The following is a 24,469-nucleotide window of genomic DNA, read 5'->3' on the forward strand; positions in this document are numbered from 1 at the left end:
CACACTTCTTAATCTATCCCAAATAGACATTGAGACATTGATAAAAGATCACAAAGAACAACCGCTTAAAATGTCAATCAAGCAAAGTCAACACTTCACTTGTCAATACAAATTCCCTGCTGAGTTAATTCTTTTATTGGTCTGGGATCTCAGCCACGTATGAATACTGAGAATAGATGGAAACCCAGACTCTGCACATACCTGGCATTTCCACAACTTTTGGTCCAATCAAAAAAAGAATTTACCTTTATATCACACTTTTTACAACCTCAGGATGTTCCAATGAAGTATTCCTGAAATGTAGACTTTGTTGTATTGTGGGAAATGCAGCTGCATTTTGTGTTTCAGTCTCTGGACTGGAACTTGAACCCATTGCCATCAGACTCTGATACAAGAGAGCAGCCACAGAACTGCGACTGACAGATGCAGCACCAGTGCATTCACCCTGTTGACGTCAAAGCCACCCCACCATCTCCTCACCCTTTCCCACTACCTAAACCTGTGGAATTTGTCTCCACAGTGCTGACCACAGTCACCCCTTCCCCAACAATGAAGAGGCTTGTAAAGCCCATGGAGGTGTCATTCAATGGGTTGAACTGATCCCTGAAAGAAGGATGCATTTGGTGGACCCAATTGACCAAAATTCATACCTTGTCTGCTGAGACTTTTTGAGATTTTGCCTGATTGATGTTTTGCAGGGGAAAGCAACAGATTGATTATGATATCATCAGTACCTTCCCACAGCAAGTCTACAGCGACCAGTCCAAGACACTGAAGGAGTATGGGCTTATCCCAAACGCCATGCTCATCCTACGAGCCCAAAGGCCCCAGCTCCTCGATCACAAGCAGCAAGCAGTCCGTCCACATGAGGAATAAACTCAATGGAATGAAGGCCACCCGCCAGTCTAGCCACTGGTGATTCAACGCTGTTCCATTCCCCTTGAACCAAGTGGGTAAAATAAGCCCGTAGACACTCACCAATACTGAGAGGATATTGTAGCAACTGTGTCCCAGTGTCTGTGACAAGATTCAGAAGAAACCCCAAGATATATTAACAAAGGTTATCTGCATCTCTTGGATTCTTTAATTCTTTGTTTTCTACTTAAAGTAAATCTCAATGTAAATTATCAGTGAGATTTTAGTGATAAATGCCCAATTGACTTGCACAATCCATAGTGATGACCATCATCAAGCAAAATCAAAGATGAGGTTCCTATAATCTCATTCTCCACGCACACATACACACACACATACATATACTCACACTCACCCATAAATACTCAGACGCATACATATACTCACACATGCGTGCACACACACATACTCTCAGGCACACACACATATACTCTCACATGCACACATAATCAGACATACACAGACACACATGAACACATACCCACATATGCAGGCACACATACATACTCACACATATATACTCACATACGCACACAACATCCACAATCTAAACCTGCTGGGAATAGTACAGCAGACTGTCATCCTCCATAGGCTGGTTGGCTTGTTTTTCACACCTGCGTGACTAAAGGCAGTCACTGATTGACCTGTTACTCAGGACCTGCCTGCCGTTACACTTTTAGACTCTACAAGCACCAGACTGCACGTATTTAGTGCATTTACTTTGGGCCAACCTAACACCATGACTGTACTACAGGCAATGATCACTCTCCTCTCTAATCAAAACATTTTTAATAAAAGTTATCTGAACACAATGAAGGTTGCCATATTCAGTACTATCTGAGAAAACTCATTCATTTGCTAATCATAGAATTCCTACAGAAGGACACCATTCGGCCCATTGAGCCTGCATCAACAACACTCCCACCCGTGCCCTATCCCCATAACCCCATCCCCATAACCCCAAGCATTTACATACCCTGCTAATCCCCTGACACTAAAGGGCAATTTACCATGGCCAGTTCATCTAACCTACACATTTTTGAAGTGTGGGGAGAAACCCATGCAGACGTTGGGAGAATGTGCAAACTCCACACAGTTACTTGAGGTTGGAATCAAACCCAAGTCCCTGGTGCTGTGAGGCAGTAATGCGAACCACTGTGCCACCATGCCACCACAGTTCTACAAACGACTGCATACATTATACAAACCAAATTCAGACCAATGTGGCAGGGGAGAGATCGTCCTTAAGGTGCAAGAAGCTACACTAGGGAACAGCACTCACCACTCTCACTGGATTCGTTGCATGATTTTGTACAGAGGGAGGCTGTACAGTCCATTAATACTGTGCTGGTTCTTTTGAAGACTAATCCAGTTAGCCTCACTCTCCTACTCTTTCCCCACTCTTGCAATGTGTTGTTCTTTCAGTATTTACCCAATTCTCTTTTTGAAGCTTGCTCCTGAATGTTTCCACCACACGAATAGGCTGTGTGTTCCAAAACTTAGCCACTCATTCATTGCTTTCCTTCATGTCATCTCTGGTTTTTTTGCACATCACCTTAAATCTCTGCCCTCTGGTTAATAACCTTTCAGTCATTGGAAACAGCTTCTTTTGATTTACGCTATCTAACCGCTTCATAATTTTGAACACTGTATCAAATGTCCTCCCAATCACCTTCTGCATTGATCCCTAAACTCTGTAATCAGTTCATTCTTCCTGAATATTTTCCAAAGTCTTCCTGCCCTTCTTAAAGTTTTGTGCTATGAAATGAACACAATATTCTAGCTGGTGCTGAACTCATGTTTATAGATATTTGACATAACTTTTTGCCTTTTGCACTGTATGCCCCTTTGTAAAGCCCGGGGTCACAAATACTTTGTTAACTGCTTTGGTAACCTATTGAGATCTTAAATGAGGGGGCAGATTTTTGCTACATTAACAAGCCACATGGACCAACCAATCCACAGGGGCAAATGGTCCTAACCACATTTACCAGTCCAGTTCCCAGATCCTTTCCCCCATTTTCCTTCATCTGCTTTTCCACTCAATGAATTTTATCATAGGTTGTGCCTCAGCCAATAACTGTAGGTGTGAATTCCCCACTGCAGCTCTCTGCATGAAGTTTCTCCTGTTGTCTGTTCTAAAACTCTATTTTAACTTTGTCTGTTTCCGACCCAGTCTGTCACGTCCTTTTAGAATTTTAACATTTCAATAATCCAATCATCAGCCGTGAGCTAGAGGTTGTAGGTTCAAGTCCCACTCCAGAACCTGAGTACAAAAATGAAAGCTGACACTCCATTGCATTACTGAGGGAGTACCGAATGGTCTTCTGGATTGAGATCCTACTTAACCTCTCAGGGGGACATGAAAGATCCCATGACACTATTTTGAAGCAAGAATTATCCCTGGTGTCCCAGCCACTAATAGTTATCCCTCAACCAACCTCACAACAGCAGATAATTTGGTCATTATCACTTAGGTGTTACTGGGAGCTTGCTGTTTCTTACATGGCAACAGCAATTACACTGTAAGAGTATTTTATTGACCACTTTGAGATGTCCATTGATTATGTAAGGTGCTATATAAATGAAAGTCTTTATTTATATTTCTGGTCGCCTCACTATAGGAAAGACGTAGAAGCTATTGAAAGGGTACAGAGGAGATTTACAAGGATGTTGCCTGGACTGGGAGGCATGCCTTATGAAGTTAGGTTGAGGGAGCTGGGTCTCTTTTCCCTGGAGAGACGAAGGTTGAGAGGCGACCTGATAGAAGTTTATAAAATGTTGAGAGGAATAGATAGGGTGGATTCTCAGAGGCTATTTCCCCGGGTTGAAATGGTCGCTACGAGAGGACACAGATTTAAGGTGCGGGGAGGAAAGTACAGAAGTGATGTTAGGGGTAAGTTTTTCACTCAGAGGGTGGTGAGTGAATGGAATCGGCTGCCGTCAGTGGTGGTGGAGGCGAACTCGCTGGGGTCTTTTAAAAGACTTCTGGATGAGTATATGGGGTTTTATGGGATTGGGGGGTTATAGATAGGTCTATAGATTAGTAGGTGTTGATGTGATCGGCGCAACTCGTGGGCCGAAGGGCCTGTTTGTGCTGTAGTGTTCTATGTTCTATATTGCACTGTAATCTGTGTTATAACCAAAAAAACCCCAAATATTTGTATTTTTCACACTATACCACATCCTGGTGATTATATTATACCCTCTCTGAAACCTCTACATGCTTTCATATAGAAACATAGAAGATAGGTCCAGGAGGAGGTCATTTGACCTTTCGAGTCTGCTTCGCCATTCATCACGATCATGGCTGATCGTCCAACTTGATAGCCTAATCCTGCTCTCTCCCCATAACCTTTGATCCTGTTTGCCCCAAGTGTTATAATAGAAATATAGAAGATACGTTGTGTAGACCAACAGTACATATTGTTCTGACTGTAGTCTCATTCAAGTTTCACCGCTCTTAGCTTTTATAGAACCATAGAAAAGTTACAGCATAAAAGGAGGCCATTTGGCCCACCCTGTCCATGCCAGCCCAAGAACACTCAGGTGCCCTCTCTGATCTCACCTTCCTGCACCTGGCCCATAGCCCTGTAGCTTACAGCATTTAAGGTGCAGATCCTGGTACTTCTTTAGCGTTCTCCACCACCAAATCGGGCAGCGAATTCCAGATACCCACCGCCCTCTGTATAAAAAAAAATCTTCCTCATGCCCCCTCTGCACCATTACTGCCATTTATCTTGAATCTATGTCCCCTGGTTCTAAAATTCTCCATAAAGGGTTACAATTTCATCCTGTTCACTCTATCTCTTCCTCTCATAATTTTGTATACCTTTATCAAGTCAACCCTCAGCCTTCTTTGTTCCTAGAACCTCTATTTTCATTTTTTTTGGCAGGTATTAACCTTAATCCCCATAAATCCCTGCCAGCCATGGACCCACTTCTCTTCACAGTGTAATTATTTGCCACTTTTTAAACCAAAATGAATTGCTCCACACATCCATCAGTCTTTTTAATCAACTCTCTTATTTTAACAATAAAGCATTGAAACTTCCTTTAGCCTTCCAAAGAACGGACAGTGTTTGTATCCTGTTTTGGCATCATCTGCACACTTCGCTCTAACTCCCACATGGGACTGAATCCAATCAACAACATACACCATGAACTGAATGTGACCAGGAGTAGGGACAAGGTTGACTTTCCCCCCCTTCAAGACCAAGTAAATTAAAGCCAATTGCAAGACCCCAGTTTGATCAGCTTGCTTGAAAAAAAATAAACAGCCCAAGAGAGAAATGCTGCAATATCAGAGTGAAGTACAGGGTGTGGGAGAGGATCATAAATGACGATATCCAACCAGGGGAATCATAGAAACTACAGTCAAACCACACTCATGGATATGGAGCAGAGGCAGCTAAGTCTAAACAGCCAAGACTGTGACTCTTGATCATAGAATAGAATCCTACAGTGCAGAAGGAGGCCATTCGATCCAACGAGTCTGCACCAACCACAATCCCACCCAGGCCCTATTCCCATAACCCTTCATATTTACCCTGCTACTCCCCAACCTCAGAGCCAATTTAGCATGGCCAACGCACCTAACCCGCACATTACTGATAACAGTAATTTGAAAGATTTGGATTCAGGTTTTGGTCATTTGTCAGAATCTGCCCACCAATTAAAACAGTAATGAACAAGAAGTAGAAAAGAGAGATAAATGAACAACAGTCATATGGGTCTCGGGAGTGCTGCTTTTGTAGGTACAGTCCTGTCCCTCTATGGATGCGAGGTGGGTAACTGAGCTCAAGCCTCAAAGACGCATGGTGAAAGCTGGATGTGCAAAGATTCAAATGGGGCCATCTTACTTCCAATACTCACTTCAAGATCTCAAGGCCAGTGAACCCATCCAGCTATCAACAGGGGTTCTAACCAGTTCAGCTCTGGGCACTGAAGGCAACAACTCAACAGCTCTGGAGAACTGAGATGAACACATCAAAAGAACTACAATGCAACTTAGATTTATGTAACACCTTTGCCTTGTTAAAATAGCCAAGGATGCTCGCCATAAGATGTCAAATATTGGTTGATAAAACACAGCACACAGGCAGATATTTAACCAAGTGACCAAAAACTTGAAAGTTTTCAGATCTTAAAGGAAAAGAGGTAGAGAGAGGAATAGCACAGCTTGGAGCCAAGACAACGAAAGGCATGGCAACCAATAATGGAGTGATTGAAATCAGGGATCATGTGGAATATTTGATTTGATTTATAATTGTCACATATATTAGCATCCAGTGAAAAGTATTGTTTCTTGTGTACTGTACAGACAGAAATATGTCAGGGTCATATGGGAGGAGGATATAACAGAACTAGAGAGGGGTGAGGTCGTAAAGGGATTTGAAAACAAGGATAAGAATTTTGTCAGATAAGATTGTCAAGATCATTCTGCTAAAAGTGGCCCTCACTCACCAGTCCTATTGGAAAATACCTGTGACAAATAGCAGAAAAATTCTGTAAAACCTATTTATAGGATTGACTTTGAAATCACAGGTTCAATCTCTTAGAATCAGTCACTTTACTCACCAGCATTATGACAAAAAGTGCATTATTTCTATTACTGATGGCTTACCCCCCCCAAAGAAGTTTGTTAACTGCCCTTTTGTGTGGCTGTGAGGACCCTTCCCCCACCCCACATTCTTGGCAGTTTATTTCAAAGGGCAGTAACCTCTGATTAAGAAATTCTTGGTGTTTAACGCATGTCCGAATGGAACAGAAAGAATAGAGTGTTGCTTGAATAGGAAATGGAAACTTTAATATAGCCCAGAATAGGGCCAGGAAACAGGAAGGGCAAATGTCAAGAATTTGGGTCACATTGAGGTCATCTCTATCTCCCTATACACTTTGAAATATATTTTTGACCCAGGAATTGTTCTGGATTATACATTAGGCCAAGAGGGTGCAATAGATTAAATTATGTGGGCACATAAACTTTGTCTCGTTTCCCCTTGATTTTAGAAGAGTGAGAGTTGAATTTATCAAGTTGTTTAAAATAAGGAAGGGAGTCAGGTAGATATAGAGAAGCAATTTCCTCTCATTGGGTCATCCAAAACAAGGGGGACAGCATTAGAGCCAGACAATGTTGGAGTGAATATAGAAAGCACCTTTTCACACAAAGGGTGGAAACAAACAGATACAACAGGAAAGGATCTCCCAGCACAGAGAAGGCTATAAGAAATACAGATAGTCAGCCTGAGAATTGCTTTAATCAGTTCCGACACCATACAGACTGCAACAATTGAAGGAGGCGGTTCACCATCACCTTGTTAACCGCGATTAGGGATGGGAAATAAATTCTATCCTTGTCAGTAATACATCTGCTGGACAATTTCAAAAAAATGTGTGCAGACTAACTCCCTATAGCCTAACATAAATTCCTCATCATTTACTGCAGAAAGTTAGGTCATAATTATAAAATTACAAAACAAGCCAACTTCTCTGGCTCTGTTGTTATCCCCAGATTACAGTGTCGCTGAGATTATAATATTAAAGCCTTTACGTTCCATCTGATAGCCATCTTTGTGTTAGATTAAAACCTACATGTAACACCAGCCAGGACTTTTACTCCCAATGTTTCATCTGGTCACAATCACACTGGTTTCCACTCTTCCGATGTCTGTTCGTGTAAGATTCATGGGATTCTGGAGAATTGCAAAACCGTTCTCAATCGCAATTCCCAACACTGCAGCCAAGGGATGTAATTCAGGCAGATGGAGCCAATGCTCGGTCCAAATGTTGATGCTCTACAAAGTTTAGGCAGGAGGTGTTGATTAAGCGTAGAAAAGGACATAACTGATCAGGTCAAGGGAGAAAGCGCAGGGTAGCTATTATCTGTCTATGGCTCAATGGCTAACACACTCGTTTCTGCATTGAATGGTAATCCCACTCCAGATATCTGACCATACAATCCAGCCTGGCACTCCCACCAAGAGAAAGGCAAAATGCTACGGATGCTGAAGAGATACTTCAACGAAGGTTCATCTTGACTCGAAACCTTGGCTCTATTATTTCTCTGCAGAGGCAGTCAGACCTGCTGAGAGTTTCCAGCATTTTCTGTCTTTGTTTCTAACACTCCAATGACACAATGGTTACCACTGCTGCCTCACAGCCCCAGGGACCAGGGTTTGATTCCCAGCTTGGGTCACCGTTGGTGTGGAGTCTGCATGTTCTCCCCATGTCTGCGTGGGTTTCCTCCAGGTGCTCCAGTTTCCTCCCACAGTCCGAAAGACATGCTGGTTAGGTGCATTGACCCGAACTGACGCTGGCAACTAGGGGGTTTTCACAGCAAATTCATTGCAGTGTTAACGTAAGCCTACTTGTGACTAATAAATAAACTTTACATTGCAGTACTGAGGGAGCACAGTCGTCACAGATGATCTTTGAAATGTGACAGGACCCACCTGATCTATAGGCTAGCAAAAAAGATCCCATTTCGAAGAACAGAGGGACTTCTCTTTGCGCTGTTTGCTGACATTGCAAAATAATACAAATACAGATTCTCTCTCTTTAGCCCATGAACTGTACTCTTTCTGTTGCTCAACACTTGAGCCACTGCCAAGAATCCAGCCACTCTGGTACAAAATATATTTCTGTTTGTTTATATTGAAGTGTGGAGGCAATGACTTAATTCAAAGACAGCGGGAAAACTGCCAAGTGTCTGCTTTTAATTTGTGTCTCAGAGGAGATGGAGGAAGAGGTGGATTGTTTACACAGAGCCAAAATCATCCAGCACAGAGCAACAGAAGCGGAAAATCTAAACAATTAATATATTATCTATGGTGCCCCGAAAATATTCGACAGCCCCATCCCCTGACTGTTAAAAAGCTCGGTGGTCCTACATCCTATGATCAATAGCCCAATTTCAAACTACAATCTATAGCTTTCACTAACACAAAACAAGCGACAATATTCCATCCCTTCCCCCCTCCATTACAAAGCATCAACCAGGCTCCTGCTCTCTGTACGGATTGAGTGAAGCAGCTGATGAAAGTACAGCACTCCAAAAGCTCGTGATTCCAACCTGTTGGACTTTAACCTGGTGTTGTGAGACCTCTTACTGTCCCCACCCCAGTCCAACACGGCATCTCCATAACATGGATCTTCTGAAGGCAACGGGTGAATTAGGGTATGTTGCATTACCCCATTTCACTCCCAGCCTAAATCCTCTCCATCAACATTTACATTTACATTTATTGATGACCATCTGCACAGTGCCACCACACCCACAGAACCACAGCCCAGCGAGTGGGGCTAGGGGAAGGATTGAAACAGCCGCTGAGAATCCTGCAGCTGTTTTAGTCTCCCTTCTCCATATTAAAGATATTTTCCATCTCCTGCCGGGAATCTCAACACAGACCCGTGAGACCAGTGATCTCACCCGGATCCTCAGCTCCCTCCCTAACTCGCCTCCCCCAACTACCCCTTTCTCATATCCGTGACCCCCAGTCGCACTTCCGCTGTTAATCCACGGTCAAATTCTCCAATATAAACTCAGCAGTCCCTCACCACAAGCACTAGTCCCAGAGCCACAGCTATTGCCCCACAACTGATTACTTTCTCAAGTCAATCCCAATCTGTGTTTCATATTTCTGTAATCCACTGGGAGTTAAGCTGTTGTTACTAATAAATAAACACACGAGAGATACATGAAAACAGAGACACCAGGCATAGGTTAAAACATTTCATATCTTCCTGGAAGACATTATTTAATATTTTGGCAGAAATTCTTATTGGTCCAGAATGGGGACGAGAGAGAGAGGAAATAATGTGAATAAAAAATTAGAGACAAGAGAATATGGGTGAAAAGGGGAGTTAAATGCACTGAATGTACAGGCAACAAAAGCATTTCCTCAATGGTTGCAGGGTGAGAGACAGATGCCGCAATAACATTCGGCCAGAACAATTGCTCACCAATTTAGTTTAAACAAGGCTAATTAAAGCATTGCACATGGGAGAGAGGCAGTAGCAGGTGTGGGAGCAGGTAGAAGTGGTCTGTGTTTTCAATCTCGGAATGTTGCCAAGCCAGTGAGGGCTCACAATGAAAAATACAAATTCTTTTCCCAGAACAGTTAAACAACAAATGGTATTCAGCGCCAATCCTGGAAAAAGGGGCACTTACACAAACTCAGGGCTGGAATAAGGATACCCAGTCCCTCAAGTGGCTGCAATCCAAATCTATCCGTGTATTTGAAATATGCTCACAACAGAGATATTAATAAGGGGTCAATGAATGTGTTCACCCATGTCATGCCTGTGTCACAAGAGCAATGGCCACCCATGTCACATCCATATCACCCAGGGGCAATGGAGATGGTTAGCCTACGCACTGAGCCCCATCTGTTTTAAGTTGGATATCGCAGGCATTCGGCCTGGGTTTCACTACTGGGGTCTATCCTCCCAAACGGATAGATTATTGGTGCTAATCAATGATGTTTAAAATTGTAACAAGGCATAATGCCCAACTTGATCATTTTTTCAGGGTGGGCTATCACTGCACCTCCCCCCCACCCCCAGCTTGTGCATTTGGTCCTACTATCATCACATTAATGATTCACTCTAATAATGATTCTCACCCTGAAGTGAGAATTAGAACAACATAAATCTTTCAACAAGCCTGAATTTATCCCCTCCCTTAGTCCAGAACCCCCTCAGCTTTCCCAAGCCTCAATGCGCCCAAAGCCTTTCTTTATATTACAAGGTCAACTCCCTAAGAATCACAACCTGCCCAGAACAACCCCAAACAGCAAAATCCAATTGAAACCAAAAGAGCTTTTTCTATTCACAAGTTGGTCAAATCTTGGAATGGACAGGAAATGGAACTGGTAGATTAGTCCCATTCAGTGATACAGAAGTGCTGAGTTAGTTTGTGTTACAAATCTCTCAAGCCCTCCCAGCCCCTCGCTTTGTATCCTAGATCCAGTGACCTCACCCCAAGGAACCATTGGTTGGTTTTAATTCATTTGTGGAATGACATCTTAAAATAATTAACAGCTGACATGGAAGAAATGCAGGAGATTTGGAGAATTGGCAGCAAGCTCCCGATAAAGCAGCGAGACTGAGCAGGCACAGAAGCTGTTACTGTTTCTAAGACTCTAACACAGCTGTACGATTGGCTCTGCACACAGGGGAGCCAGTTGCTTCAGCGCTGCCTCTGACCAATCGGGAGCAGATGGGATCTCAATCGAGTTTCAGGAACTTCCGCACATCGCTGGTTTCCACCGCCTCTACAAAATCCTCATAACCCTGCAGGAAACAAGAACATCTTTGTCATTGCCAGCTTTCAACTCCCACTGACATCGTGCTAGGATTCATAAGCATTTATCATCTCTGCATCTGGCTCAGGGGACAACTATTCCTGCTTTCTCTAAACTTCAGCTCATCTCCCAGTCTGGCAATATCTGCATTCTCAAACTCCCCATCTCTGTAAACTCCTCCAGTCCCTCATGCCTCTAACATCTCAACACTCCTCCAATTCAGGCCCCTTGGCCAAACTAAGTATTTTTTATTCATGGGCGTTTATTGCCCATCCCTAGATGCCCTTGTTTAGAGGACAGTTGAGAGTCAACCACATTGCTGTGGCTCTGGACTCACATGTAGGCCAGATCGGATAAGGAAGGCAGATTTCCACCCCCAAAAGGACGTAAGTGAACTAGATGGGTTTTTCCAAAAATCAACAATGGTTTCATGGTCATCAGTGGATTCTTAATTCCAGATATTTTGTACTGAATTCAAATTCCACCATCTGCAGGTGACAGATCACCAGAACATTAACTGAGTTTCTGGATCAATGGTCTAGCAATATTACTGGGCCATCGCTTCCCATCAGTGATGGCTGTACCCTCAGCAAGTCTTGCTCAAAGCTCTGGAATTCCCTCCCGAAACCCTTCCATCTCCATTTCCTCCACGAAGACAATGCTTACAATCTGATCATCATCTCCTCAGATGTTGTTTGATAATTGCTCCTGTGGAGGATCGTTGGACATTTGACATTACAGGTGCTGTCTAAACATGAACGGCTCTTGTTGATCAGGAGAAAAGTAGATTAATCTTTTCTGTTGAACAAAAGCGATTACGTTCTTGCCACCAGCAGCCCGGGCTCGGAATTGGAAAATGGGGCCTCCGCTGAGGGCAAGAGCCGGAGCTGCAATCGTGTACGGGTCCACTACTGACCCCACCCTGAGCATCAAGTCTTCTGTGTTTACCCCAGACTCCCAGCCATCGAGTTTCATCCTGTATCTTCCTGAACATTCACCTCACTGCCCTGATCCTGATCCCTTTCGCCCTCCACAATCCAGGCTTTAGCCTGGACTAATGTTGGTACAAAGTCCTTTCATTCTTTGATCAGTCACTTGGCAGTGAGGCATCATGCCCAAGAATATCCTGTTCACGAGTTCCTGAATCAACAACTCGATATCAAGTAAACACACGGTGCTCGAGTCAAATCGATTAGACAATACCTAACTGGAGCCAGACACTCCCCACATTCTCTTTATAATAAAAAAGTTCACAAGAATGAAACTTGCATTTCACACACTGCTTCCTGGCTGTGTATATAGATTCACACCCCCAATATCCCATCCCCATTCTACATGCTGCTGTGTGTGCGCACGTGCACATGCACTCATACCCACAATACTTCACGGCCACTCATTTCGAACCCAAAACCTCCCACACAAACCACATACAAGTCGGTTCCTTTCAGTTAACCAGTTTGCATGGGCACACAAACATTAAAAGGCTGCTCTGCACTTGCACAAAGCACCCACGCACTCCAAAAAGGGGATGTTGACCCCACCCCCACCCTGCTCTATCTTTACACATCCACACTCCTCCCTGCTCCTCTCACACATTAAGTCCTGTCCCACCTGCACACACCTACCCACACTGCTAGAGAGAAGACCCTAGGGTCCCTCTGTTAGTCACTAGGTTTCTCAGCAGATACATGTTAATATTTGTTTAAAATGGAGATTTATGCAGAGGAAACGAGTGTCTCACATGGCTGCATATGTGAAGAACAGAAGGTTATTTTTGCTGACTAATGCAGCTTGCACTGTTTAGGTGTTAGGTTCTGGTGGAGTGAATCTATTCTGTTGTGACTGAAACCACTGAACACAGTACAGGCCACACCAATCGTACCCCACAGTGATGTTCACCATTGAAGATTTGAGGGGGCAAGGCATTGGGATTTCCAGACTTGGTTCGCATCTCCTCCTTCAATGAGTTATTCTGTGCAATGTCGATCATTTCATACTTGATGCCTTTACTATCCATCACTCGTGTCACCTCCGACTGCTGGGATTTCACCTGAACAGATTGAAAACAGAAGTACGTATCAGTTTCCCATCAGTCAGAAACTCTCAGCCAGGGGCAGTTTCCTACTGCAGGAATGGTGACACACCTACTACCCTCCACCACCCCCCCCTCCCCGCCCCCAGTCTCTGCAACCTCTTCCAGCCCTAAACCCTCAGGATTTCGGCATTCCTTCCATTTTGGTCTGCAGAGAATCTCCAATTAAATCCCTTCACCATTAGCAGCCATCAGCTATACAGGTGCTAACAATTTCCTCTTTAATGCTCTGCACCGCCTCCCTCCTTTATCTCCCTCATCTCTTGTGGAACTCCTTTAATACCTCTCTCTTTAACCAGCTTTTGGTCACATTCCAATGGTTCCTCCTGTGGCTCGAAGTCTAACCATTGCAGCATCTTGGGAGGCATTTCTCTATATTAAAGGCTCTATATAAATCCAGGTTGCAGAGAATGGAAAGGTTTTTTTTTTGCCTGACAAGGGTGAGAACAGAAGGGCCCCAATTGGCCAATGTTTTTGAGCTTTGTGCTATACACCATCAGTCTCTCTGCAGAGCTGCCCGGACACTATGTGCTCACTCACATTCAGAGTGAGGGATGTTTTGCTCCTGCCCTCGAGGTTACTTAATGTGAAGAATGGAACCTTCAGTAACCAGCCAGCTCTGACTCTAGTCAGGGGAGAGAGGAGAAAAGGGGGTCATGGGGGGAGGGAAGAGAAAGGGAAGGGAGAGGGAGGGAGAGAGTCAGTGTGTGAGTGAGAGTGTGAGTAAATAAGAGTGTGCGAGAGTGAATGAGAGAGTGAGTGAGTGAGAGAGACTGTGAAAGGGAAAAAGAGAGTGTGCATGAGAGAGAGAGAGAGAGAGAGAGGGCACATCTGGTTTCAGACCTTTCAATGCTCTGTGCAAAGTCAGTTTCCGCCAAACTGCTGCTCTCAGAAATCTGCTTTCTCCACGCGACTGCTTTTGTCTTTTTCTCTGGCAGGATTTTGCTCTCCTGCAGATGTTTCCGGAACAATCCTCTAGTCATCAGTGAAACAAAACACATTGCAGCCTCGTACACGGTCACCTCCCTTTTATGTGAGGATGTGCAAAATACACTTTAAATCTCATTAGAACTCAGAGGGAAAAACATTCAGCTGTGAGCGCGAGCAGGGGAGGGGGGTGCTGAAACAGGATTCTCAGAGAACTTCTGCCAAGGGTCAATGTTCCAGAAATGCCAGTCGAAAACCTTTGTACATTCACTGGGTCTGAGTGATTAAATAGGAGAGAAAAACAAAGGCCAGAAGCAATGGAATACTGTCAGGGCAATAAAAACAGATTCTTTCAAAAGATTTATTGGGTAAATAAGTAAAGTCCTTTAAAAGAATCTGTAATTATCAACCATTAAGCTGATAAGATAGTAATTTGCTGTGGGCTGTTTCAAACCTATTGTCAGAATTCAGACTAAATTGTCCTCACTTTGTTCTATCCAGAGGTTGGAGGCAGCATCTCACTGAGTAACTATTAGCTCGATGCTGCCCCTTACTGGTCAACCTGTGGCTCAGCAGCTTGGTGGCTGAATGGGATTCACCATTCTGTTCCTTCCACCCTCAGTGCAAATTAAACATAAACAGGTGGGGTTCAAAACCTTATAGGAAAACAAAGAAAGTTGATCAGACTCCAAAGCCCATCTCTCCCACTGAAGCCTCTCCCTATAGTATCTCAACTCTCCCTGCAGAGTGACTGTACCTGCATCACAACTACTGCCCGAGCTGAGAAAGCAGCAGGCACTGGGTCTGGCTCCAGCCTGGATAGGTTTACATTGCCCCGAGTTTCAGGCACTGATGCAAAGTCCTAAATGTAAATAAGAAGGGACAATAGCAGCCTGTGTTTCCAGGTCTGGATGGGTGATGATCAGAAACATAGAATCCCTACAGTGCAGGGGGGTCATTTGGCCCATTGAGTTTGCACAGACTGTCCAAAACAGCATCTTACCCAGGCTCACCCCACAATATCCCTATAAATCTTCACACTTAACCATGGCTAATTCACCCAACCAACTCATCTTTGGACACCAATGAGGCAATTACACGTGGTCAATCCATCTAGCCCATGCATATCTGGAATATGAAGAGGACACACAGCCTCTTGAATCTCTTCCACTATCCAATGTGGTGAATAAAGGTTGATTTGAATCTGATTTATGCTCGTCTTTTTCAAGTCCTTAACACTTAAAATACTTAACAAAAATCTACCCATTCTGGGCTTTGAATTGAACTCTTTGTTCCATATTTTCTCTCTCTCTTGTGTGAAGGGACACCTCTTGACATTACCAATGGATGGCCCAGCTCTAAGCTAAGGTTTGTGAATAATTTTTCAGGCAAAGGTAGATACATTCTTGATAAGCAAGGAGGTGAAAGCCTATAATTGGGGAGGCGGGGTGTAGACAGGAACCTTACAGTTGAGGTTAAACTCAGGTCAGACATGATCTTAATAAATGGTGGAGCAGGCTCGAGGGGCTGAGTGGTCTCCTCCTAATTTGTAGAAATCATACATTTTGCTTCTTTTTCAGGCCTCCCCAGAAGTGGAAGTAACTATCAACCACTGCAATCACCTTTAATCAAACTGAAGAACAGTTCTACTGCCTGAGAGCCAGTGAGAGAGAGAGAGACACACACAAGTGGGGAGGGAGATAGGAGGGAGAGAGAAATAGCCAGTTTAAAGTGTAGAAAGTTTCAGACAGCTCAAGACATCGGCTGGCCATCCTCAAAGATGAGGGATTCCTTGGATCCTGTGATCAATACTGCGAAGACAAGACAGATTCTCTCTGCAATTAGCTTAAGTATTCAATTTACTTTTCTGGTTTCAGTCAACATATCAATTCTTACAAATTGTCGTAATGAGAATTTTTTTTAATCGTACGCAGCAAGTTGTGATCTTGCATGAAAGGATGGTGGGAGAAAATTCAAGAACAACTTTCAAAAGGCTTGAAGGGCAATGGGAAAAGAGCAAAGAGAGTGGAATTAATTGGTATGCTCTACCAAAGCACCAGTATAAGTATGATGGGTTGAATGGCCTCCTGTGTGGAATCACAATGATTCTAGACTGGAAATTGAAAACACAGCAGCAGCAAAAGGGAATCAAAGAACAGAGAGCAACACCCCCTCGCCACAGTGTCACCAACCTGCAAACAATTTATTATTCAAATATTTGTTTTAACTTCAAACATCCTAAGTGGAAAATTAGAGGGAAGCTGATGATTTGACAGAGTCATAACATCAGGTTAAAGTCCAACAAGTTTATTTGATAGTAAACCCACAAGCTTTCGGAACGCTGCTCCTTTGTCAGGTGAGTCGAAAGTTCTGATCAGAGAAGGGCATACAAAGGCACACAGTTTACAGAATACTGATCAGAATGCAAGTCTTTACAGCTAATCTGCTATTCAAGTCTGAAAGGTGCAGACAATTCCCATTTCAGAGACTCCCATTGATTTCACAGTGAAGGGAGACCAAGGAGGAAGAGCCAGTGAAGTAATTTATAAAAATATCAACAAACTGTTGTTGGAAGGAGAAAAGGATTATTTGGCTCTAATAAAAGACCAAAGGTTAAGAGACCAATAAATGCAAATAATTAAATACCCAATGAGGCATCACAATGAGTAGGCCTTTAAAATGTCAAAGTACAACCACTTAGTTCACTGCAGGATTACATTAGATTCCTGTAGAATATTTCTTGAATTTTTTTCTGTGAGATTCTATATCTCCATAGCAGATAGGTTTTTAAATTGAAGATGGGATATTGAGAAAAAGTCACACTGGGATGGGACTGCAATCACTTAGAAAGCCAGAGCAGATAAGGACAGCAGGTATGAATGAACCATTTAGCTTTTTACAGTAATCAGACAGTTTTGCAGTCACTTTTATTGAAAGCAGATTTTTATTTCAAGAATATTGTAAAAATCAAGTTGAGAATGCGCCAGATAGGGATTTAAATTCATATTCTCTAGATATATTTCTGATCAGCAAATCCAGTGTGAAGGATATAGAGCCCAGAAGAAACGAGGGGGAGGGTCAAACCATTAGCATCAAGTTGTGAAGAGCCTGGGTCGGACAGGGTCACCACAAGGTGGTGGGCAGCTTTGGGCAAAGCAGACCTTTTTAAAAGATTACAAATTACTCAGGACCGCACCAGGAAGCTAGAAAACAGCAACATCCAGAATCCTCTCAAAGTCAAACCCATGCTCCAGGCCTCAGGGCAAACAATCCAAGGCATGTTTCCAACAGGAACAGGTCCACTCAACCACCTAAATGTGCCTTTTTTATAAACCAAGTTCAGCAAACTGGCTAAATAAAAACAATTTGAAAGAAAATTGATGGCATAAAATATTGAGTAGTTTCAGTGGCTGACATCTTCTGTGCATTATTGGCTGATGCTGACCACAGGACAAGTCAATAAGGTTATTAGATCCTAACAAAATCCTAATAATATAAAGGCACACACTCAGTTTACAGAATACTGATTAGAATGCGAGTCTTTACAGCTAATCAAGTCTTAAAGGTGCAGACAATGTCAGTGGAGATAGCATTAAGCATAGGTTAAAAAGATGTGTATTGTCTCCAGACAAGACAGCAAGTGAGATGTTGCAAGCCTAGGCAAGTCATGGGGGTTACAAATAGTGTGACATGAACCCAAGATCCCAGTTGAGGCCGTTCTCATGTGTGCGGAACTTGGCTAGTCTCTGCTCAGATCTTCAGGTCCACATTCTCCAAGGCGGCCTTCACGACACATGACAGCGCAAAGTCTGCACCTTTAAGACTTGATTAGCTGTAAAGACTCACATTCTAAATCAGTATTCTGTAAACTGAGTGTGTGCCTTTATATGCCCTGTTTGTGATCAGAACTCCCCACTCACCTGACGAAGGGGCAGAGCCCCGAAAGCCAGTGGCATTTGCTACCAAACAAACCTGTTGGACTTTAACTTGGTGTTGAGACTTCTTACTGAGTTACAATTGAACAGGGTGGTACTAACCCACTGGAAATTTGGCGATATGTAACTTGAAGCAATTAGTACAATCAAGATAGAAATTTGTTTATAGACAATGTGACTCAAGTTCAACAGCAGAAATGCAATGGACAAGAAATATACGCAGACATTTCACTGTTTTTTTAAATTATGGGTGGGGGTGTCACTGGTTAGACCAGCACTTACTGCTCATCCCTAATTGCCCTGGTGGGTAGTGAATTGCCTTCTTGAACCACAGCAGTCTGAGGTGTAAGTACATCCACTGTGCTGTTAGGGAGGGAATCCCAGGGTTTTGACCCACATACAGTGAAGGAACAGCAATATATTTCCAAGTTAGGATGATGAGTGATTTGGAGGGGAACCTCCAGGCTGTGTCTCCCCCAGGTATCTACTGCTCGAGCTTCTAGATGGTAGTGGTCATGGGTTTGGAAGGTGCTGTTGAAGGAACCTTGGTGAGTTCCTGCAGTGCAACTTGTATGTGGTATACACAGCTGCCACTGTGCATCAGTGGTGGAGGGATTGAATGTGGAAGTGATAGCGTTTCTTCCTGGATGGTGTTGAGCTTGCAACAGATTGGGGCAAAACAGATGGTGTCAAGCTTCTCGAACGTTGTTGGAGCTGCATTCATTCAGGCAAGTGGAGAGTATTTCATCATATTCCTGATGTGTGTGTTGTAGATGGAAGAAAGGCTTGAGGAGTCAGGACGTGAATTAATTGCCATAGAATTTCTAGCATGTGATTTGCTCTGATAGCCACAGTTTTTATATGGGCGTAGGGCACCAAAGAATCATAGAACAGTGTGGTAGAGGCCATTCGGCCCATTGAGTCTGCACCAACTCTCTGACAGAGTATCTTACCCAGGCCCTTTTCCCATAACCCCATACATCAGGCATTACTATGACTAATCCATCTAACCTGCACATCTTTGGACTGAGGAACAGTTGCAGTGATGTTCCAGAGCTGAGATGATTGACCTTCAATCAGCACAACCAGATATGACTCCAACCAATGGAGGGTTTTCACAATGATTCTCATCGGCTACAGTTTTGCTAGGGCTCCTTAATGCCACACCTGGTCAGATGCGGTCTTGATGTCAAAGACAGTTACTCTCACCTCACCTCTGTCATTCAGCTTTTCATGTTTGAACCGTGGCTGTAATAAGGTCAGGAGCCGAGTGCCCTGACAAAACCCAAACAGTGTTCATGGACAGGTTATTGCTGAGCTGGTGTTGCTTGGTAGCAACTGCTGATGCCTCCTTCCATCACTTCACTGGTGATTGAGGGTAGGCTGATCAGGCAGTAAGAGGCTGGGTTTGATTTATCCTGTTCCTTGTGTATAATTTCTACATTATTGGGTAGATGCCAGTGTTGGAACTGTACTGGAAGGACACGGCAAGTGCTGCAGCACAAATCTTCAGTACTATTGCTGGAAATATTGTCAAAGTGCATTGCCTTTGCAGTGCCTTCAGCCATTTCCTGATATCACATGGAGTGAATCAAATTGGCTGAAGACTGACATTTGTGATGCTGGTGACTTCTGGAGGAGGCAGAAGTAGATCACCCACAGAATCAATGCAGTGCAGGAGGCCATTCAGCCCATCGAGCTTGCACCAACAACAATCCCACCCAGCCCTAACCCACATATTTGCCCTGCTAGTGTCAGGAGACTAAGAGATAATTTTGCATGGCCAATCAACCTAAACTGAACATCTTTCGGACTGTGGGAGGGAACTGGAGCACCTAGACAAAACTGATGCAGACACGGGGAGAACGTGCAAACTCCACACAGACAGTGACCCAAGGCTGGGATTGAACCCGGATCTCCGGTAGCTTCAACACATTGGCGTACAATTGTTGCAAAAGCAACAATGTCTTATCTCTTGCACTGATCTGCTGGACTCCTCCATCATTGAGGATGGGGATATTTGTGAAGTCTCCTCCTCCAGCGAGTGTTTAACTGTCCACCACCATTTACGGCTGGACATGGCAGATCTGCAGATCTGACCCGTTGCTTGTGGAATCACTTAGCTCTACCTGTTATTTGTTACTTATGCTGTTTGGCAACCCAAGAGTCCTATTTTGTAGCTTCACCAGGTTGACACCTCATTTTTAAGTATGCCTGGTGTTGCACCTGGCATGCTCTCCTGCACTCTATATTCAACACTGGTTCATCCCTTAGCTTGGTAGTAATGGTTGAGTGGAGGATATGCCAGGCCACGAGATTACAGATTGTGGTCAAGTGTAATTCTGCTACTGCCAACGGCACAATAGCGCCTTATGGATGCCCAGTTTTGAGCTGCTAGATCTGTTTGACAATGCCCTTCCCTCTTGTTGGTTCCCTCACCGCCTGTTTAGCGGCTATATCCTATAGGACTCAGCCAGAGTACATTCTGCAACCTTGCCACCCTCCAAATGATGTTCAACCACTTCACTAGCCCACAGCTAAGGGGGAACAGTCTGCAGGAGCTTTTCTTGCCTATTTCTGACCTGGTGCCACAAGGCTTTATGCAGAGTTCATGTTGAGGATTCCCAGGGGAACTCCCTCCAGACTGTATACCACTGTGCCACCCCACCATGTCTACTGTCTTGCTTGGACATACCATACATAGGGATAGTGGTGTCTGGCTTCATTCCTTTTTTAGCAATTGAATATAACTAAGTGGTTTGCTAGTTCATTTCAGTAGGTATTTAAGAGTCAACTACATTGTGGGTCTGGAGTGATATGTAGGCCACATCAAGGAAGGACATTAGTGAATCGACAATGATTTCATAGTCATCGTTGAAGTTTTAATTCCAGATGTTTTATTGAATTTTTAAATCCCACTAATCATGGTGGGATTCGAACCCGTTCCTCTGAGCATTACACTGGGTCTCTGGGTTACTAATCAAGGACAATACCACTGTGGCACCACCACCCCCTAAAAATAAATATATATACTCAATGATATAGATTAAATTATGTCTATCACTGACCCACCCAATTAAATATCTAATAGGATCTTCAGATTCAACCTGTCCTTTCTTCCAATCCCACCCCACCCCCATTTGGAAGCATCTCTGAACTTGACCAGTTTACAGCAAATTTCTGAATCTATGTCCCACTTGGATTGAAACAATAGACATCTTTAATCTTTATTCTTCATGGGATGTGGGCATTGCTGCCAAGGCCAGCATTTGCCCATACTCATTTGCCCTTGAATTCGTTAAGCCAATTAAGAATTAACCACATTGCTATGGGTCTAAAGTCCCACGTAGGCCAGACCAGGCAAGGATGGCAGATTTCTTTCCCCAAGGACACAAGTTGAACTAGATAGGTTTTTATGACAATGATAGTTTCATGGTCACCATTACAGGGACAAGCTTTAGATTCCAGATGCCTTAGCAGGATTCAAACTCATTGCCCTCGGATATTAACCTGGGCCTCTGGATTACTAGTTGAGTGACATTACCACTATACCACCATTCCCCAGTACCTCCCTGTTCACTGCCTTGGCTTGGTTCCCAACCCAGAAATAGATTGATTTTTAAACCATCATCCTTCATTTCAAATCCTTCTCTTTTTGCTTAACTCCACCAGTATTACAATCCTCCAAAATACCTCCATTCCTGCAATGCTGGTCTCTTGCACATCTTGATTTTTTTTAATCATTCCAGCATTGGTGGCTGTTCCTTCAGCTGCTGAAACCCAAAGTTCTGGAATTCCTTCCTTATTTCATTTCTTCTTGCAGAAGCTTTTTATAACCTTTGATCAAGCTTTTGGTCACCTATCTATATATCTTTGCTTGGTTTAAATGATTAATTTTGTTTGATAATGTAAATGCAATGTAAAGTGCTTTGGGATAAAGTGCTTTATAAATATAACATCTTGATGTCTGAACTCTGATAAATGTTGATCCATTCAGACACAAGCAACTGTGAAAATCATTCCCATTTCCAATGGAAGAGTATCTTAAGCATGCACACTCCCCTGGGTGTGCCTCACTGCCCACTCGTAAAGGCAGTAATCATAGGAAGGATCTCTATAAAAGGTAGTATGAAATAGAAAAATAATCATTTCTAAAATTGCTTTTATCACAATTGTCAACTCTTCTGTCTAAGATTTTAGATGGAGACAGAGCCCTTTTAACGCCAATATGCTACTGCTCATAATTCCCAGTTAAAAATCAATTCCAGAAAAATGACCTGAATAACAGAGCCAATATTAAATTCCATTAAGTCTCATTAATGAGTCAGCCTAGCTCTGATTCAATCATGCTCCCAGTGGGATAGGCTGATCTAGTCAAAACTGTACATTTAAAAATCCTAACACGCCTAGCAATGATCCTCACATCCAACAAGAGCCACACAATGGCTTATTAGGAAGAGGAGGAAAATCAAGAGAAATTTCAAAAATGGGGAGTGGTTAGGAAAGCTTTTAAGAGGAAGGAAGGAAGGCTGAGGGTTACACGGAGACACTAATGGAGCCCAGGTCGAGTAGGTGGAATGGAATGGCTGGAAAAGAATGGAGGAGTGGGGTGGGGCAAATAGCGGCGGAATCACAATAGTGATTTCACAGCGGAGGTTGCTTTACTACCGTTAGCCGATGAACTGGCATCAAATGCAGCTTCCAGGTCTTTAAGGCAGGGTCTTGCTCGGTTACTGTGTATCCCTCAGCTGCAACCTAATGGTTTACAATGTTGCATCGCCGCTGCAGTTTTCTCTGCAGCTCCGACGCTGGCGTGTCAGTTTCTCACTGTTCCCAAACAATGCTCACTTTCAGGCTTTCTGCTTCCCACTCCCCTTCTGAGAATCTTATCCCTAACAGTTCCGCGCACATACTCACCACCCTGGAGCCGGCCACAGTCGTGTAATACACTCTCACACTCATCTTGTTCACGTCTCTGCTGCTTCCACTCTCAACACTGACACTCTCATCCGAGCAACACTGCTCCATGTGATACAAGCGGCCAATTGGAGCAGTTAGCGTCAGGAGAAATTTAGGGACCGTCTCGAAATGAAAAGCATCAATTCCAGTGGCTCTATCAATCCTCAATTCATCCTGTTATTCAAATAAATAAATCGAGTGACATAAAGCAAAGAAAAAGTGGAATATCCATAAAACTTAAAGATCTGGCTACTATTTAATGATAAGGTATTTCTCATAAATGTGGTGCTCTACAAAGTTTTAAAGAAATTAGTTTTCCTTCATGCACAGAAATGACCAGCACAAAGCCCCATCCACAGGATCTCATAAGTACTCCCAGGATAGGTTAGGAAGAGTGAAGTTCCCTCCATCCAACTCATTTTGACTTATTATTGTCACATGTATTAGTGAACCGTGAAAAGTATTGTTTCTTGCGTGCTGTACAAACGATGCACTCCATTCATAGAGAAGGAAAGAGAGCACAGAATGTAGTGATATAGTCATAGCTAGGGTGCAGAGAAAGATCAACTTAATGCAAGGTAGGTCCATTCAAAAGTCTGATGGCAGCAGGGAAGAAGCTGTTCTTGAGTTGGTTGGTACCACAGACAGAAGGCAGTAACTTAGCTTGGCGAGAACAACCAACCAACACTGGACTGTTCATCCAATGGGAATTGTACGTATGATTATCTTTTGTGACATTATTGATGTACTGCTCATACTTTAGTATTTCTGTAACAAAAATTAAATTGTGTGGTGGTGATTTTGAAACTATCGATCAAACTTACATGCCCCATGTAATTTTTCATACATCTCAGATAAAAGAATCATAAACCTGTTGACTTCCAGAATGGACTCTTACTATTCTATTTAAATATAGGTTGCTTTCTTTATTGAGGATGACTTTAGAAGATTTGGGACAGAGGATAGTAATAAATAGGTACAATCACAGCCGATTTCAGGGGACCAGTATTCTGTACCTCCTTTAAATGGGCACGGTCTAGATTTTATCAGCAGGGTGCAATTCAAAACTCTCCTTTTCATCAGAAAAATTGTGTGATGAGGGAGTTCCAGCAGGAGCAGTGATTGCGACAGGCAGATATTTAGTTGGCAAATATATCACAGGTGACCAGTTTACTTTTGTCTCATTTGCATTTCATTAAGTCGAATTTCAGCACCAATTTGATCTGTTTCTAGAGGGGTTAGAGGGACATGGTGGAGAAGATGGATGACTCAGGCTAATGTCTGAAAAAAGGGGTAGGAATGCTGACCATTTTACTATCCCTAAATATTATTCA

At 43.3% G+C, this 24,469-nt stretch overlaps 2 protein-coding genes across 3 annotated transcripts in view; one reads left to right on the forward strand and one right to left on the reverse strand.

The window, feature by feature from the left end:
• ubxn11 (UBX domain protein 11) overlaps window positions 1-1,768 on the forward strand; it is a 56,124-nt gene extending 54,356 nt beyond the window's left edge. The window contains exon 13 of one of the 2 annotated variants that reach the window (XM_080211598.1): window positions 699-1,768. In XM_080211598.1, the coding sequence (XP_080067724.1) occupies window positions 699-876 (178 nt within the window). In that variant the 3' untranslated portion in view covers window positions 877-1,768. The remainder of the gene's footprint in view (window positions 1-698) is intronic. The other variant, XM_080211597.1, reaches the window with a different exon arrangement.
• Window positions 1,769-9,636: 7,868 nt separating this feature from the next.
• LOC145357951 (SH3 domain-binding glutamic acid-rich-like protein 3) lies at window positions 9,637-23,185 on the reverse strand. The gene is given in 4 exon segments (XM_080211569.1): window positions 9,637-11,211; window positions 13,105-13,272; window positions 23,094-23,146; window positions 23,149-23,185. Coding segments are annotated over 4 exon segments (324 nt in total). The 3' UTR covers window positions 9,637-11,145.
• Window positions 23,186-24,469: the final 1,284 nt, after the last annotated feature.

This window comes from Carcharhinus amblyrhynchos, chromosome 24, assembly GCF_965287045.1.
Source record: "Carcharhinus amblyrhynchos chromosome 24, sCarAmb.v2.hapA, whole genome shotgun sequence".
In the NCBI taxonomy this organism is placed as follows: Eukaryota; Metazoa; Chordata; class Chondrichthyes; order Carcharhiniformes; family Carcharhinidae; genus Carcharhinus; species Carcharhinus amblyrhynchos.